We start from the raw sequence: 18,103 nt of genomic DNA on the forward strand, positions 1-18,103 counted from the left end.
AGCTAACGGTAGCCAACTGTCACTCCTAAACCGACCTGTTCAGCAGAGACTGCGGGAGGCTGTAACGGAGAGTTTACCTGCCAGGAGCGATGAGGGTCTACACTCCAGACCTGGCATCCCTTCAGCCTGCCTCTCTTACCAGACTCACGTGCTTGTCTTGTTTGGTACATTAGGTCTCGCCTGGCTTTTCTTTTTTTTATACATACTGTTTTAAAACAAAGTGGTGGAAACTTTATAAAAGAGAAGAAAACACATGTTTGACTTGTGTCATGTGTAGGTAGATGGACTGATATCCAACTACTTCAGGTGTAACACACATACATTGGGTGACTGATGCCTAGGATTCAGCTTTGACAGGAAGAATCTCATTGGTGCAGTGAGGTAGGTGTTGCTGGTTCCTGTCTTAGAATCACCAGAGATCAACGTCATGGTAATGAAATGTATTCCCTGTGAGACAGATGCAAACCTTAAACATCAACAACTGTTTCTCCAAAGCAGTGATCATAAACTACAACAAACTGGGTTTAAAAAAAGTTTGTTTTAATATCATTGACCAAAAAAACAACAACTAATAAACAAAAACAGTAAAAAGCCCCATCTTCACATTGAGGTCAAATAAAAGGTGTGGGTAGACAGAAGAGGGGAGCTTTAACAGTGACGAAGGGGTAACGCCCAGACATGGAGGCGGAACGGGAAGAAAACTTCCTCTGGGCTGGAGGACTCATCTGGACTGCTCGACTGCAGAGAGGACGACATGAAGAACACATTAGCTCCGATTGGTCCTCTGACCACTAGGTGATGACAAGACTGGAGAAGAGTAGGATGATGGTCTTATTGTATGTGGAGACGTAGGAATGGTGGAGGAGATGTAGGGGAGGATGATATGTAGGAAGGGTGGAGGAGATGTAGGGGAGGATGATATGTAGGAAGGGTGGAGGAGATGTAGGGGAGGATGATATGTAGGAAGGGTGGAGGAGATGTAGGGGAGGATGATATGTAGGAAGGGTGGAGGAGATGTAGAAAGGGTGGAGATGTAGGAAGGGTGGAGGAGATGTAGAAAGGGTGGAGGAGAGGGAGGACATGTAGGAGGATCTTACTGTAGGTGGAGATGTCGATCTCCTCGGGCAGCTCAGCCACGTTGACCTCGAAGCGGTCCTGCACGTCGTTCAGCGTCTTGGCGTCCGTCTCGTCCGACACGAAGGTGACCGCCAGCCCCTTGGTCCCAAACCGGCCCGCACGTGCCACCTGGGAGGACCAGGTACACGCTGTCATGGCAACCTTTCACCTCACCGCAGGGGGGGTGTGTCCTGTGCAGGTGTGTGTGCGCACAAGCTGTGCAGGTGTGTGTGTGTGTGAGCGTACCCTGTGTAGGTATGTGTCTGAGTCCTCAGGCATGTCGTAGTTGAAGACGATGTTGACCCTCTCTATGTCCATGCCACGGCCAAACAGGTTAGTGGCCACCAGTATCCTCCTCTGGAAGTCCTTAAACTGCTGGTACCGTGACAACCTGGGTTAGAGATATGGAGAGAGAGAGTGATCAGGGATGCTGTCTATGGTGACAGGCTAGGGAGAGGGTGTTGAGGCGCCTCCCCCCCTCCTCCCTCAGGAAGGGCTGCCTACCTCTCCTCCTGGTTCATGCCCCGGTGGATGGCGATGGCAGGGAAGTTCTGCTCCACCAGCAACTGAGACAAAGCCACGCAGCGCTGCACAGACTTAACGAAGATCACCACCTGCAGGACAAACACCGTATTACACCCCATACATACACTACAGAACTACAACCCTGACACCTGGGTTAAGAGAGGGCAGGGGGTAGCAGGGCAGGAGTCATCTAGATGAGCTGGAGGAGAGATGAGAACTGGGGGAGAGAGGAGGAAGACAGGAGTGGTCTAGGGGGAGAGGGGGGCGTACCTGGTTGAACTCCAGCACGTCCAACAGATCAAACAGCTTGCGGTTCTTCTCGCTGTCCTTCAGCTTGCAGTAGTACTGCTGCAGGCCGTGCAGGGTGAGCTTGGTCTCATCGTCCACAAACACCTCCATGGGCTGGTACACACACACGCACACGTCAGTATTTCCAGCACTTATATGAACTTCTGATGCTTGATATTGAAGTATAGCAAACTATGCAATCTGTGAAGCCCCAGACAAATCTCCATAAATGAACTATAAAGATGCATTTCATTTAAGTGAGTCAACCTGGTTAAACTCACTCCCAAGTGTTAACACCGCTGTCCCACTGCAGCCAAGAGCTAGCTCCTCCACCTGCTGCAGCCAAGAGCTAGCTCCTCCACCTGCTGCAGCCAAGAGCTAGCTCCTCCACCTGCTGCAGCCAAGAGCTAGCTCCTCCACCTGCTGCAGCCAAGAGCTAGCTCCTCCACCTGCTGCAGCCAAGAGCTAGCTCCTCAACCAGCTGCAGCCAAGAGCTAGCTTTTCGGTGGCATAGCTGGTTGACGTGGCGTTTATAAAGATGGTGGTCGCGTTAGCAAGTCAGAGGACCCAAGTTTGAACCCCAGTACGGGTGAGATCGGGGACAAAGCTACTCTGACGAGCAGCGAGACTGCCCGTTAGTCAGTAAAGGACTGAGCGGTCCGTGCTGTGCCAGCAGTGCTGCCCCCTGCAGGTGAACTCACGTCCTGCATGAACTTCCTGCAGACAGGCCGGATGTCCTTGCTGAGCGTGGCGCTGAACATCATGCACTGCTTCTCATGAGGGGTCAGCCTGAAGATGTCCTGCACATCACGACGCATGTCTGGAGAGGGGTGACACACACACGTTAGACTACACACACACACACAGCTGCTAGACTACACACACACAGCGGCTACACCATACACGCACACACACCCAGCTGCTAGACTACACACACACAGCGGCTACACCATACACGCACACACACCCAGAGCCTCCAGCATCTTGTCACACTCGTCCAGGACGAAGTGCTTGGCGTTCTTCAGGCTGAGGGTCTTGTTGCGGCTGAGGGCCAGGATGCGTCCGGGCGTGCCCACCACGATGTGAGGGCAGCTCTTCTTCAGCACCTCCTCGTCCTTCTTGATGGCCATGCCCCCGAAGAACACGGCCGCCTTGACGGTGGGCATGTACTTGGAGAAGCGCTCGTACTCCTTACTGATCTGGAAGGCCAGCTCGCGTGTATGGCACATGACCAGGACAGACACCTGGGGAGGAGGGGGGGGAAGACAGAGGGTGGGAGGGTCAGAAGGAGGGAAAGAGAGACAGGAAGTTAACAGCCACTTGTTCTATTGGTACCTGACTACAGTGATGCGTCTAGTTAGAGAACAACCATGTTTAATACACTGTTGTAAGCAGCGTCTCTATTCATTTAGCAGACGTCCTTATCCAAACCCTGTACTGTAGGGAATCAGGCTACCAATCAGAAGGTTGCTGGTTCGATTCCTGGCTGTGCCAACATGACGTTGTATCCCTGGGCAAGGCACTTCACCCTACTTAACTCGGGGGGGAATGTCCCTGTACTTACTGTAAGTCGCTCTGGATAAGAGCGTCTGCTAAATGACTAAATGTAAATATCACCAACACAAAGGAGGGAAGGTGCCTCAGAAACGCCGCATGTACAGAGAGGTGGCCAGGCCAAGGAGAATAGATGTTTTAAGTTTGGTTTTGAAAGCCGAGACAGTTGTGCTGCAGGACTCACCTGGCCGTCGACAGGCTCAATCTGCTGCAGCGTGGCCAGCACGAACACGGCCGTCTTCCCCATGCCTGACTTGGCCTGGCACAGGATGTCCATGCCCAGGATGGCCTGGGGGATGCACTCGTGCTGCACTGGAGGGCAGAGGTCAGGGGGAGTCACTCACAAGCTGGTACAGATGCAACATGTGCTGCACTGGAGGGCAGAGGTCAGGGGGAGTCACTCACAAGCTGGTACAGATGCAACATGTGCTGAACTGGAGGGTGATGGTGAAGGAATACCACGGAACAAAACATGATGCTCTGCTATTATGGTCGAGAATTATGTTTTGGTTCTTAAATTATTAATTAAATGCTTTCACATATTTGTTTCTATTACTGCAACTCAGTAAGCATGTCTGTGATGGCACTCCTGTGTCCTGTCCAGGTGGATCAGGAGGAGCCTTGAACATCCCTGATGCCCTTAAATAACCTGGAGACTAAGGATGGGGATCGTTAATTAGGATTCCTCCATCAGGAGGATACCCTATACAATACCCTATTGTAATTGTTGGTAGTACATTTACATTTAGTCATTTAGCAGACGCTCTTATCCAGAGCGACTTACAGTAAGTACAGGGACATTCTCCCCGAGGCAAGCAGGGTGAAGTGCCTTGCCCAAGGACACAACGTCATTTGGCAGAGCCGGGAATCGAACCGGTAACCTTCAGATTACTAGCCCGATTCCCTCACCGCTCAGCCACCCGACTCCCCCTAGTAATATTAATATTCTTGTAATTTCTCATGACACATTGGTAAAAAGTTTTGAAATTTGGCATATTGATACAACATGCCACAAATACCGCCCAAACACAGACTGGCCCACATCAGACCATAGGGGGCGCCACAGGCCACACCCAAATGTCCACTTTTCAGAGTGATGGCATTTCCACCTCATTGCTCCAATTCTTCTGCAACTTGGTGTACATGCCTCATTTTTCATGAGGAACAAAAAAGCATCAAGGACCCATAAGGTCCACCATGATGGATTTTCCTGTACAGTGATAATTTGGGAAAACCTTCAAAATTCCTCTTCTCTTGAACCAAAGATCTAATTGACTTGGAATTTTGTACAGATATGCATCATTGATGCATTTAAAAACTTTACTTAAGACAGTTGAATCAAATACAAAATGGCTGAAAGGGGTGTATTTATGTAAATGTCCACATTGCTTCAATATGTTTGTGTCACTAAATCAAATGTCATTTTGAATGATGGTTTTTCAAACCTAATAGGCTTTAAGGTGACACCCCCCTGAAGTACCCTGCAAAGTATCACCTTGATATGTGAAAATATGACTGAATTACAGCTGTTTGAGCTTGGACCAAATCTGACAATGCTTGCCATTCGAGAAATGTCTTATTTTATTATCCAGTTACTGAACATGGCAAATTCCAGATCTGGGAATGGCTCAATTGGATGAGATGTTGTAGGTTCAAAACCAGTCTAAGCCTTTTTTTTTTTTTGGTTTCTAGTCTTCCGGTCAATCCTCCGGTTGTAAAACATAGCAATGAGTGTTTATTTGAGCCCATTACAATACTCCGATCATCTGTTTAGCGAGACTAAACCACTGCAAAACAAGCCAGGTTCACCACAGTAGCTAGCTACTTGTAGTCTACACATGGTAGTGTCAGATTCACAACAGAGTTGCTTTAATGAAGTATTGATTGTTCAGGTGGATCCCTTCCTGTTGCAGAAATTCATTTCAGTAACCTAAGCCAGGACACAGCGCCACTGATGCTAGGCATGATTTGAAATTCCCTTCCATGACAAGTTATGGCACCCCAAACAACCTTTTTAAAGCACTACGAGTAAGCTACTCTTTACAGCAGCAACCCAGTCATCCTGTTGTCCTGTTTTTATGTCCCATATATAAATAAGACTAAATTACAGCTGTTTGAACTTTAACCAAATCTGACAATGCTTGCCATTGGAGAAATGTCTTATTTTCTGATACAAAAATGGAACAATTAGATGTCATGTCTGTGAATGGCTTAGTAGGATGAGACACAGTGCTGATGTGCGAAGGGTGGTGGGTTCTAATCCAGTCAGAGGTATAAACTTCAAAAAAAAAAAAATATTCTGACAGAAATTACAATTTCAAGTCTTCTAGTTAATCTCAGTGTATTATGTCAATTTTACAACATTTTATCATTTTGAAGGAGGAATCCACCATTGTTGCTTGCAGCTATATTTTTTTATTGATATTGATACCGTTTGAGACTGTCCGGCAGCTGGAGTTGGCACCGTTGCTTCTCGAAGACAGTCGAATGCATTTTACGTTTAGCTGATGCACAATGTTGAGGTGCAGTAGTGCCCCCCCCCCCCCCCCCCCCTTACAAGAAATTATCTTCGAACATATATTACACGTCGCTTCGTCCTTATCTTTGGCATTATTAAAATGTAGCCAAGCCTTTGACCGCTTAGTACGTTCAGCCATCGTAGCTAGCAACAAAATGAGAAATAAAGCGAGAAATTTTTTACACACCCTGCTCTGCTGGGTGTGTAAATGGATGGGTTGGTAAATAGGTGTTGATCTGTGGTAGAGTGCTGTTCCACTGGTTAAACTGGTTTCCAATCACAGCTCAGAGAACAGATGTGTTTTGACCAGAGTATGTGAGTAGCAACAAGGACCTAGGTGGTTGGTGATCTGAACAGTGATGGATATTATTAGCTTACATGCCAACACAACCCCTACTACTCTGCCCCTAGTTTCTGGTGCCAACATTTAAACGGTGTGTTAGTAGTCCCTACCATCCACCCCTAAACATACACATGTTTTTACACCATCACATAAGTGGAAAGGACATCTCCAGGCTAGTTTAGCGCTAGTATCGCCGCTAAACAAACACGGCTCTGGCGCATGTATCTTTACCTTCGGATGGATGTTCGAATCCACAGTCCACGATGGCGCGGAGCAGCTCCGGTTTAAGCAGGAAATCTCTGAACCCGGAGCTGTGGATGGACACGTACGAGCCCTTCACCTCCTTCTTGCCCGCGGGAACGGCGCTCTCCGATGCGACCTGCGGCTCCTCGTCCTCCTCGTAGTCCAACAGCTCGTTGTCAACATCGGTTTCTGCCATTCTGTCTGTCTGCGTAGTGGAGAAATGCAATGGGTGGTGCCGGGTGAATCTGACTCGAAACACCTGTTTTTCCATTTGCTCTCCTGTACCGTGTAAAGACGTGACTTACAGAACAGATCCTTGCGGACGCGGTTCTGAATTTTTCACTACCAGCTATCCCAAAATTACAACAACAGCTGGACATATTGTTCTGGTTTAGATAGTGTTTGTTTAGTTAAATGCCTGCCATACTCACAACAAGCTCCCTCACATCAAATGTTATGTAATGCATTCTCCAGTCAACGCAAGTAATTCATAGAAAAATATAATTGCGTTGCCCAGCTAACATCAAAACAGTTGTTGGGTCACATCTACAGGCTGGCCAGTGAATGAATGAGCCAAACATGATTAGACCTGCTAACCGTAGTAGAGCTAGCGCACACACGGCTAACAATGCAATCCTTTCGTTACAGATTACAGCTAGCTCATGGGTTATACCGTTGATTAGACATGATTGTCGTTAACACTTCTGATTGTAAAGTATACCCACCTTAAATAATCGGGAATATTTGCATGAACAGCCCAATAATTTGACTAGCGATTTCCCACTGCTAGCCTAGGGGGTTGCTAACCAGTCCGGAGTAGCTAGCCAACATTAGCTTTAGGTTTACGAACACATAAACATCGTCTATAGTTGCAATTATTCCAAACAATTGTTGTCCAAGAATCATTACGGGTTTAGTAAAAAGTACAACTATTAAATATCACATTATATGTGGTCGATACACAAATAAAAAACAATTGCCGTCTTACCGTGTGGTTCCGTATCACCCTCCGTAGCGCTGTGTATTGAAAGCCACATGGGGAGGCCGCAGCAGTTTATACGATTATGCGGAACTACCGCCTCTCGTAAATGCATGGACTTCATTGGTTGAGGCACACGTCTATTTCTGCAAACTACTCTCCGTTCGTTCAGGATTGGTTGAGACTTACTGTCAATCATCAGGTACACTCACTACTAGAAAGACGCGGGACAGCTGGAGAGGATTAATTATCATTTAATGCATGAAGCCATTAAAAAAAATAAAAAACGTCATAATTGTTAGTTTTTTACAAAATAAAATTGGTAGCTCGAAAGAAACAGTAGTTGTACATCCTTTAAAAGTTTCATTCTGGGAATTGTATTTATATAATACCCCTACATTTGTATTTAGTAAGGATATTAGTACATCTAAACGTGGTATCTTGTTTTCATTTCTTGTTACATTAAAATGACTAAATGTAAACCTAAACACAGGCAAGGCATTAAGGCATTTAGGTACATCTGTTGTGACCTGTGTGTCACCTGAGTTCAACTCTGCTGCACCTGCAGGTGTTAATGTAACAATGATGTGTAGTACATTTAGAATGTTTCGGAATCTTCTGTTTGGCATTTAATAATGCAGCCATAGGTGATTCTAGTTTTTAAAACTGGGGGTGCAAAGGGTAGTGATCATTATTTTTTGCTTAATCATTTTTTAAATTAATCATTAGAGTACAACAATCCATGATAGAACATACAACTCTGACATCACAATTGTTTTCTTCTAAAATCATTAAATCTGTTCTTTACATTCATTTGAAAATGTAAATGTTTTCATCCCAACAGTAGGCAAATGCACCCCCTACACCCACAGTAAAATTGCCCATGAATGCAGCCAGCAAGTCAGGATATCAGCAAGGCAGAAGATGGACATATTAAATGTGCAAAAGAAGCTGTTTGAATGTTTCCATGTTATTGGTCCATAAAAACGTCATGTGTCAGAAATACAAAACATCAAATGGACATTCAGACCTCCTCAGGGCAGGCAGACAGGCAGACAGGCAGACAAGCAGACAGGCAGGCAGACAGACAGACAGGCATACAGGCAGACAGGCATACAGGCATACAGGCAGGCATACAGGCCGACGGGCAGGCAGACAGGAAGATACAGGTCAGATAACCAGGTGGTCAGACATCACCTCCTGGGTCAAACAGAATAGAGGGTTCAGAGACTGCATCATTCTGTAGTCATCCCGTAGTGCTGCCTGGCATTGACGGTTGGTTAGTGTTGGGATTAAGGATCTGGTTAAGGTTCTGCTGAAGGTTCTGGTTAAGGTTCTAGTTATGGAACAGGATAGGTTTGTAATTAGGGTTCTGGTGTCCTAGTAGGGTTCTATATGCGAGACTCCATAGCAGAGGAGAAGCTCCACTGAGCAGCAGAGAAGTAGGGGAAGCTGTCCGACTCCGGGCGTGACGGTTTCGTCTCCGAGGTCGTGCCTTGGAGAGGGGAGCCGGGCGGGGACAACAGGAAGTCCCTGACAGGCTGTGGCAGGGTGTGGAGCAGCCAGTCTTCCACCAGCAGCCGCCCGCCCCCCCTCAGGCCCCCGCAGCCCCCCAGCTCCTCGGGCAGCTCCTGCAGGCTGTTGCAGCGCAGATCCAGGCGTGCCAGCGCCCCCAGCCCCCCCAGCCCCGGGGGAAGCCCCTCCAGGGAGTTGTGGGCCAGGTTGAGGCTGCGCAGCCCCACGCACCTCCACAACTCTGCAGGGAGGCTCTCCAAGCGGTTCCCACTCAGGTCCAGTTCCGCCAGCGCCCCCAGCGCCCCCACCTCCCCCGGCAGCTCCTCCAGCAGGTTTCCCCCCAGCAGCAGGCGCCGCAGCCGGGGCAGGATGAAGAGGGCCGGGGGCAGGGCGCTTAGCTGGTTGTGGCCCAGGTCCAGCAGCTCCAGGCCACGGAGCAGGCCCACGCCGGCGGGAAGAACCAGGACGCGGTTGTGGGAAAGACAGAGGCTGGAGAGCCGCCGGAGCTGCCCTAGACCTGGCAGCTCGTCCAGGCAGCGCAGGCTGTTGTGGCCCAGGTCCAGGCTGCGCAGCGCAGGCAGCGCTAGCAGGGCGGAGGGCAGGCGCTCCAGCTGGCAGCCCTGCAGCACTAGCTCCGTCAGACCGCCAAGGCGGCGCAGACCCGTCAACACCAGCAGGCGGCAGCCCTCGTTGTGGACCTCCAGGCGGACCAGGGTGGCACCCACCTCTCCCAGCTCGCCGGGCACGCGGGGCAGCATGCCCCTGAGGACCAGCACCCGGAGGTGACGCAGCTGGCGGAGGCTGCCCAGGGCCCAGCCCCGGCCCACCCCGCCCTCGCAGCCCAGTCGGCCGGTGAGGTGCAGCTCTTGCAGGCCTCGCAGGGACAGGGCCCAGGACGGCAGGTCGGAGGCCTGGGGGAAGGTGAGGTGCAGGGACTCCAAGTGCTCCTGGAGGAACGCCAGCGCCCCCGGCTCTACTGCCGCTGAGCAGAGGTACAGGTGCAGCTCCCTGCGCACACACACACCACGCACACACACCACGCACACACACACACACACCACGCACAGGCACCCAAACACACACACACACAAAAGTAAAGAGGATGTACACACACACACTCATACAAACACACACACATATAAAGTCGATGTACACAAACAAACCTTACAACTCAGCTGGCATGTGTGTGTGCATAGCCACGCCACGTGTGTTACCCACTGGGAGGGGGGGGGATCGGGTAACCACGGTGACCCACCTGAGTGATGTCATCCCTGTCACCTGGCCGGTGATCTTGGCCTCCCGGACCAGCTCCAGCTTCAGCACCTCCACCTGACTCAGGGAGAAGAGGGCGGGGGGGAGGCGGGGCAGCGCCACTAGCTGCAGCAGGCTCCGCCCCCTGCCGTCTGTGGTCGTCATGGAGACCAGCCTCTCGGCGCCCCAGCGCCGCCGCATGCCCTCGTCCAGGAGGCGCGTCTCACTGACGGGCGACAGGAAAACGGAAAGGCGCTGGGCCAGCAGGGGGTCGTACTGGTCAGACATGTGCAGCAGGAACGCCAGGTCGTTGCAGAGGTCAGGGACGTCGCCAAGGAAACACAGCTCCTTCAGGCGGGAGAAGGAGTACTGACGGAGGGAGCTGGGGGAGGACACACACACGCACAGGGTTAAGACACACACACACACAGGGTTAAGACACACACACACAGGGTTAGGACACACACACACACAGGGTTAAGACACACACACACAGGGTTAGGACACACACACACACAGGGTTAAGACACACACGCAGGGTTAGGACACACACACACACACACAGGGTTAGGACACACACACACAGGGTTAGGACACACACACACACAGGGTTAAGACACACACGCAGGGTTAGGACACACACACACACACACACACAGGAGTAGGACACACACACACAGGGTTAAGACACACGCGCACACACACAGGAGTAGGACACACACACGCAGGGTTAGGACACACACGCACACACACAGGAGTAGGACACACACACGCAGGGTTAGGACACAGACGCACACACACAGGAGTAGGACACACACACGCAGGGTTAGGACACACACGCACACACACAGGAGTAGGACACACACACACAGGGTTAGGACACACACGCACACAGGGTTAGGACACACACACACACAGGGTTAGGACACACACGCACACACACAGGAGTAGGATACACACACACAGGGTTAAGACACACACACACACAGGGTTAGGACACACACACACACAGGGTTAGGACACACACACACAGGGTTAGGACACACACACACACAGGGTTAAGACACACACACACACACACACACACACACAGGAGTAGGACACACACACACAGGGTTAGGACACACACACACACAGGGTTAGGACACACACGCACACAGGGTTAGGACACGCACACACAGGGTTAGGACACACACACACAGGAGTAGGACAAACACACACAGATGGAGGAGGCCAGACAGAGAGAATAGTAGCTCTTAGTGTGACAGTCTTGTGACTGCAGTGTTAAGCTGGCCTGGTACCTAGAGACCACACACCCAGCTCAGACTGTAGAACATACCAACCCAGTTAAGAAGACAAAACATTCACTCCCCCAGTCCAAGTCCCCCCTCCCCCAGTCCAACCCCCCCCCCCCCTCCCCCAGGCCCCCCCACCCCTAACTCCAGACCATCTGCCCCCCCTCCCCCAGTCCAAGCCCCCCCTCCCCCAGGCCACCACACCCTCACCCCCAGCTCACTTGTACAAGCCCCAGAAGAGACCAGCTCACCTGTACAAGCTCCAGTAGAGTGCGTAGAGGCCCAGCAGGCCATAGAGTCCCACCAGGCACAGGTAGGCCAGCATGAGCTTGTGCAGCAGGGCGGCCAGGGCATGGGTGCACTGGAAGGCAGCGTAGCCCGTCAGGCCGTGGGCCTGGGGGAGGCAGGTGTGGCAGAAGGTGATGGAGCTCAGCAAGGGGGCTGTGTAGCCCACTATCACAACCACCATCAGCAGCTTGAATGCTGTCTGGCACAGGTACACCTGCAGAGAGAGAGACAGGTAGATCTGGATGGAGAGAGACAGGTAGATCTGGATGGAGAGAGACAGGTAGATCTGGATGGAGAGAGACAGGTAGATCTGGATGGAGAGAGACAGGTAGATCTGGATGGAGAGAGACAGGTAGATCTGGATGGAGAGAGACAGGTAGATCTGGATGGAGAGAGACAGGTAGATCTGGATGGAGAGAGACAGGTAGATCTGGATGGAGAGAGACAGGTAGATCTGGATGGAGAGAGACAGGTAGATCTGGATGGAGAGAGACAGGTAGATCTGGATGGAGAGAGACAGGTAGATCTGGATGGAGAGAGACAGGTAGATCTGCAGAGAGGCAAAGAAAAAGGGATGGAGAAGGAAAGAAAGCCTGAGAGAAAGGGAGATAGAGAGAGATAGAGAGAGGGAGATAGAGAGAGGGAGGGAGATAGAGAGAGGGAGATAGAGAGAGATAAAGAGAGGGAGATAGAGAGAGATAGAGAGAGGGAGATAGAGAGAGATAGAGATAGAGAGAAGGAGATAGAGAGAGGGAGATAAAGAGAGATAGAGAGGGAGATAGAGAGAGATAGAGGTAGAGAGAGGGAGATAGAGAGAGATAGAGAGAGGGAGATAGAGAGAGATAGAGGTAGGGAGAGGGAGAGGGAGATAGAGAGAGATAGAGAGAGGGAGATAGAGAGAGATAGAGAGAGGGAGATAGAGAGAGGGAGATAGAGATAGAGAGAGAGAGATAGAGAGATAGATAGAGAGAGGGAGGGAGACTGACCTTATAGATGACGTCAGAGTTCTCACAGTGAGCTCTGAACCTGCGGACCCTCTCAAACAGGGCTCGGGCCTGCTCCCCATCACTCCTGTCCAGGGTGACCGCCTGTCGGGGGGCAGGGGGCCTGGGGGCCTGCGCCCGCGGGGACACACACACCGAGGATAGGGAGGAGGTTCGGGAGAGGGAGGAGGGGCAGGGCGAAGGCGGGGCGGGGTGAGGCCTGCCCAGCAGGGGGCTGTCAGTTCCAGAGTCCAGGCTGGACTGGCGCGTCCGAGAGGAGGTGAGGAGGGAGGAGGGCGTGGGGGGAGGTCTCTGGCCTCCTCTCTCCTCCTCCTCCTCCTCCTGCTGGATGGGGGTGTTGTCATGGGCGGGGTCGTGGGCGGGGTCGTGGCGGGCGGCGTGCGACAGGGCGCGGGACGTCCAAGGAGACTCGCTGCACTTGGCCAGGATGGCCAGGAAGTGCTCGACGCGGGCGGAGGAGAGGGGGAAGTGCAGCCAGAAGCCTCCGCTGGCCAGGAGCACCAGGGACTGGAGCAGGGTCAGGTAGGGGGCTAGGCGAGAGGCCCAGGGCAGGGCCTGGTGGTAGCACACCTGGCTGACGTACACATACTGCTGGTAGTCCAGCTGAGTCCTCCGGCCCTGGGGAGGGGGGCTGGGCGGGGGCAGGGGAGCTGGGGGAGGGGAGGGGGTGCTGTGGTTCCTGGAGGGGGAGGAGGAGGAGGAGGAATGGGTGGAGGACGAAGAGGAGGAACAGGAGGAGGGGGTGGAGGAGGGTGAGGAGAGGGAAGAGGGGGATGAGGAGGAGCAGGAGGAGGGGTTGGAGGAGGGTGAGGGGGGGTCTAGGGGCAGGCAGACCACCCTGTCCCTGGAGAGCAGGAGGGTTCCAGCCAGGACAGACACCATGAGCATGAGCAGAACCAGGTGGTCCATGAACACCTCCCACCACGGCTTTAGCAGCTTGGAGCTGGCCTGACCTGGGCTCAGAGACACCAGCTCTGACAAGGAGAACATGGTGAACACACACACACCACACACACACTCACACACCACACACTCACTCACACAGACACAGTGCTGGTTGGGTGATAGGAGTTCTGTTTAGCTCCCCTGGACACCAACTGACAGGCTGTGTTCTTGAGGAGAGGAGGAGAGAGGGGAGGAGAGGAGGAGAGAGGAGAGGAGGAGAGAGGAGAGGAGACAAGAAGGAAGGATAGGAGAAGAGAGAGAAAGTTAGTGTGTAACCTCCATCTTAGTATGTAACACGTGCAGCATGCTGGACCCTTACAGTAGTATCGGGCCAGTAATCTGAAGGTTGCCAGTTCGATTCCCGGCAGTGCCAAATGACGTTGTGTCCTAGGGCAAGGCACTTCACCCTACTTGCCTCGGGGGGAATGTCCCAGTACTTACAGTAAGTCGCTCTGGATATGAGCGTCTGCTAAATGACTAAATGTAAATGTAATGTAGTATGTAAAGTGTTCAGGACTGCAGTAAACAGACTTCAACCGAGTTAACGGTTTCTGCTTCCCATCCCTGAAATGCGCCTCTAAACCCGTTCAGAGCCGCGAGCCTAACAGGATAACATGACAATGTCATTACTGAGGCTGGAGACGACGATTAAACAGAGACCGGGTTTGATTCAGAGATCCCGTTACCGTCTGATACACGCTGCCACGCATTAACCGCATCACCTCAGCCGATGTTGTATACAGGCGGCCAGCAACACAGGGCAGCATTGGCAATACACAAACACGCTAATAAAGCGTCAAAAAATATTGTATAGACTCGCTGCTGTTGTGAAAAAAGGAAATTATAAATATTTTAGTTCGAAGTTATTTCAGGGAGTTTCATAACAGTGCGCTGAAACCTCACATGTGACACTTCGGCAACGAGTTGGGAAGAATCCATCAAAAGAGAACATTACGACTAAGTGTGTATAACGAGGAGAAAACCGTGGCCTACCTGCAAAGTTTGGAAGACTAAACGTATTCTCTCTCCCCTCGCCAATGACACCGCTCCTCACCCAAGCTGGCCTCCGGAGCGACGGGGCTCCGGTGCGGTCCGGTTCTCTCTGGAACAGAGAGAAACTTCTCCCCAAACTATTCAATTGGCGGCTTGGGATGTGCGCGAGGGGCGGCGCGGGGACAGGCGCTAGCTGTTGGTTCTTAATCGGTTGTCATGACGAGGGGGGGTGTCTTCCGAAAATCTAATTCAACCCGTTTAACGGCAACCTACAAGAAAACAGTCTGGAGCTGCCGGTAAAACGCCTTCCCTCCGTACAGGCGTTCCTAGAATCCGTCCCTTTCCAAGTTAAAAACTTTTGTAAGTCTGTTTTGAATCATACGATTACAATCTCAGCTTTATTTATGAGGGGGTGTTTAGGAAATTATTCAGCCTGTCCTTACACAAAGACGTATGAAACACATACACGTTCACATATGAAACGTTAACACATATTACTGAAAACTCACATCCGCATAAACTGACAGGTGTCGTGCCAAAGCACTTATCCCCGCCAGGATTTGTATCCCCTGGCCGCGGGAGCGCGCGTGCACTCAGAGAAGCGGAGTTTAACTGCTGCACTTCGATTTCACCTGTTAAATAGAACAAATAGCGACGTGGAAGACTCGACACGATTTTCCATAGTAACAAGAGACCCATTTACATTTAGCAGACTCTTATCCAGAGCGACTTACAGTAAGTACAGGGACATTCCCCCGAGGCAAGTAGGGTGAAGTGCCTTGCCCAAGTACACAACGTCATTTGGCACGGCCGGGAATCGAACCAGTGACCTTCTGATTACTAGCCCAATTCTCTAACCGCTCAGCCACCTGACTCCCTAATAGCTCCCATTTATCTACATAAATAGTATGTTTATTTGTCTGTTACATGAAGGCGATGTGTGAATTGTTTAATGCGTCGTTTAGTATTGTGGATTAATCGACAGTGTGTTCCAAAGTTCCATATTGCCATGCACCTTAGCTACATAAGCCGACTTATAGGCTTATCTATGTGACTCGACATCACATGCAGGTTTATGAACAATATGTTTTACTTTAATCTAGGCTACCTCCATCTGTCCTCTCTGCTGGTAGTCTACCTCCATCTGTCCTCTCTGCCTCCATCTGTCCTCTCTGCGGGTAGTCTACCTCCATCTGTTCTCTCTGCTGGTAGTCTACCTCCATCTGTTCTCTCTGCGGGTAGTCTACCTCCATCTGTCCTCTCTGCAGGTAGTCTGCCTCCATCTGTCCTCTCTGCAGGTAGTCTGCCTCCATCTGTCCTCTCTGCCTCCATCTGTCCTCTCTGTGGGTAGTCTACCTCCATCTGTCCTCTCTGCAGGTAGTCTGCCTCCATCTGTCCTCTCTGCCTCCATCTGTCCTCTCTGCAGGTAGTCTGCCTCCATCTGTCCTCTCTGCCTCCATCTGTCCTCTCTGTGGGTAGTCTGCCTCCATCTGTCCTCTCTGCCTCCATCTGTCCTCTCTGCGGGTAGTCTGACAAGGATGCCCAGTCGTGATTTCTGTTTTAATTTAATTTAGTTTAATATGGCTTTTCAATTAATCGCTTTGTTCACCTGTCTACCATATGAGTTACAGAGGGGATACACATTATATCAGGCAGTTTTTTCACCTGATATAATGTGTATCCCCTCCCCTAACATGGAAAGTCTGTCCTGCCATCATGTGTGTTATTTTCTGACATGCACCCCCCCCATGTCATTTCTGTTCTGTACATCCCAGCATCAAATGATTCTTACTGTACATTTATCAAATTCAAGAACCCTGCTTTCTTGACTTGTTCTAGATATGTGTGTTTGGTCCCCCAGCATTTAACAATTTTTATTCTAGTTTAAAGCTATTTTGCTTGCTTCTGTAAAATTGCTAAACTACTGAACTGACTTCCCTATATACTGAAATGCCTTCTGAATGGAGTGAAAATGTTCTCACACTCACACATTCTCAAAGCTTCTTACTCATCCTTATAAGGCTTGAGTGTTTCATATATAAGTGTGTGAGAGTGCAAATCGGGGTCAATCACATGTGGATGTGAGTTTTCAGTAGTTTGGATGCGTGTGTGAATGTTTCATATGTGAATGTATGTGTTTGTGTAAGGACAGTCTAAATTATTTCCTAAACGGCCCCTCATATTATTGCCTACGCCAAATGATGACTGACCCCATGTGTATTCTGCTACTTCTCCAGCAGAGGGAGGGCTAGCACTGTGGTCTCAAGCCAGCACAGTTTACATTTAGTAATTTAGCAGACGCTCTTATAGTTTACAGTAAGTGCAGGGACATTCCCCCGAGGAAGGTAGGGTGAAGTGCCTTGTCCAAGGACACAATGTCATTTGGCATTTGGGAATCGAACCGGTAACCTTCAGATTATTAGCCCGACTCCCTAACCGCTCAGCCACCTGACTCCCTACTTGCCCCATAAGACTATCAGTGCTCTATGTCAAACTGTGTGTGTGCATCTCTATGTATATACCTGTGCATGTAGTTGTGTGTATATGTGTGTGTCTCTGTGGGTTTGTGTATGTGTGTTTATGAGAAACCAGTACACGTGTGTGTGAAGAGGGCCTCTGTCTTGTTAACAGCTCCTTATGTTGTCTGCATGAGAGAAACAGACAGAAAAAAGAGAGAGACAGAAAGATAAAAGATCAATGTGTCTAAATGTCGCTTGTAAGAGTTAAGATTTCCTTTGGTATCTATTTGTTCATGATTTTAGACTGACTTCAAAGGAGGTTGTGAGTGCTCTAAGAGGAAACAGTGCAGCCACACACTTCCTGTTAGAGGATGCCTCAGCAGAAACTATCACTTCCTGGTCCATGGGTCATGTGACCACATAAAGGACAGGTAGGTGTCTATCTTTGCAATGGTGAATTCTGGTGTTGTTAATCTCTCCTCTCCTCCTGCCCTGCTGCCCTGCTGCCCTGCCTGCTCCTACCCTGCCTGCTTCTACCCTGCCTGCTCCTACCCTGCCTGCTCCTGCCCTGCCTGCTCCTGGCCTGCCTGCTCCTACCCTGCCTGCTCCTACCCTGCCTGCTCCTACCCTGCCTGCTCCTGGCCTGCCTGCTCCTACCCTGCCTGCTCCTACCCTGCCTGCTCCTGGCCTGCTGGCTTGCCTGCTCCTACCCTGCCTGCTCCTACCCTGCCTGATCCTACTCTGCTGGCCTGCCTTCTCCTACCCTGCCTGCTCTTACCCTGCCTGC

General features: G+C 50.7%; 2 protein-coding genes across 2 annotated transcripts; both read right to left on the reverse strand.

Annotated features, from left to right (window-relative positions):
- Positions 1-523: 523 nt before the first annotated feature.
- LOC136939116 (ATP-dependent RNA helicase DDX39A-like) lies at positions 524-7,621 on the reverse strand. The gene is made up of 10 exons (XM_067231982.1): positions 7,576-7,621; positions 6,576-6,792; positions 3,668-3,795; positions 2,897-3,173; positions 2,631-2,749; positions 1,912-2,043; positions 1,621-1,730; positions 1,363-1,507; positions 1,098-1,245; positions 524-738 (listed from the first exon to the last, which is right to left on the reverse strand). The coding sequence occupies exons 2-10, from the start codon at positions 6,781-6,783 to the stop codon at positions 722-724; spliced, it is 1,284 nt and encodes a 427-aa protein (XP_067088083.1). The 5' UTR covers positions 6,784-6,792; positions 7,576-7,621; the 3' UTR covers positions 524-721.
- Positions 7,622-8,957: 1,336 nt separating this feature from the next.
- si:ch211-106h11.1 (volume-regulated anion channel subunit LRRC8D) lies at positions 8,958-13,909 on the reverse strand. Its single transcript, XM_067231717.1, has 4 exons — positions 12,902-13,909; positions 11,879-12,129; positions 10,337-10,714; positions 8,958-10,089 (listed from the first exon to the last, which is right to left on the reverse strand). The coding sequence occupies exons 1-4, from the start codon at positions 13,907-13,909 to the stop codon at positions 8,958-8,960; spliced, it is 2,769 nt and encodes a 922-aa protein (XP_067087818.1).
- Positions 13,910-18,103: the final 4,194 nt, after the last annotated feature.

This window comes from Osmerus mordax, chromosome 3, assembly GCF_038355195.1.
Source record: "Osmerus mordax isolate fOsmMor3 chromosome 3, fOsmMor3.pri, whole genome shotgun sequence".
Taxonomy (NCBI): Eukaryota; Metazoa; Chordata; class Actinopteri; order Osmeriformes; family Osmeridae; genus Osmerus; species Osmerus mordax.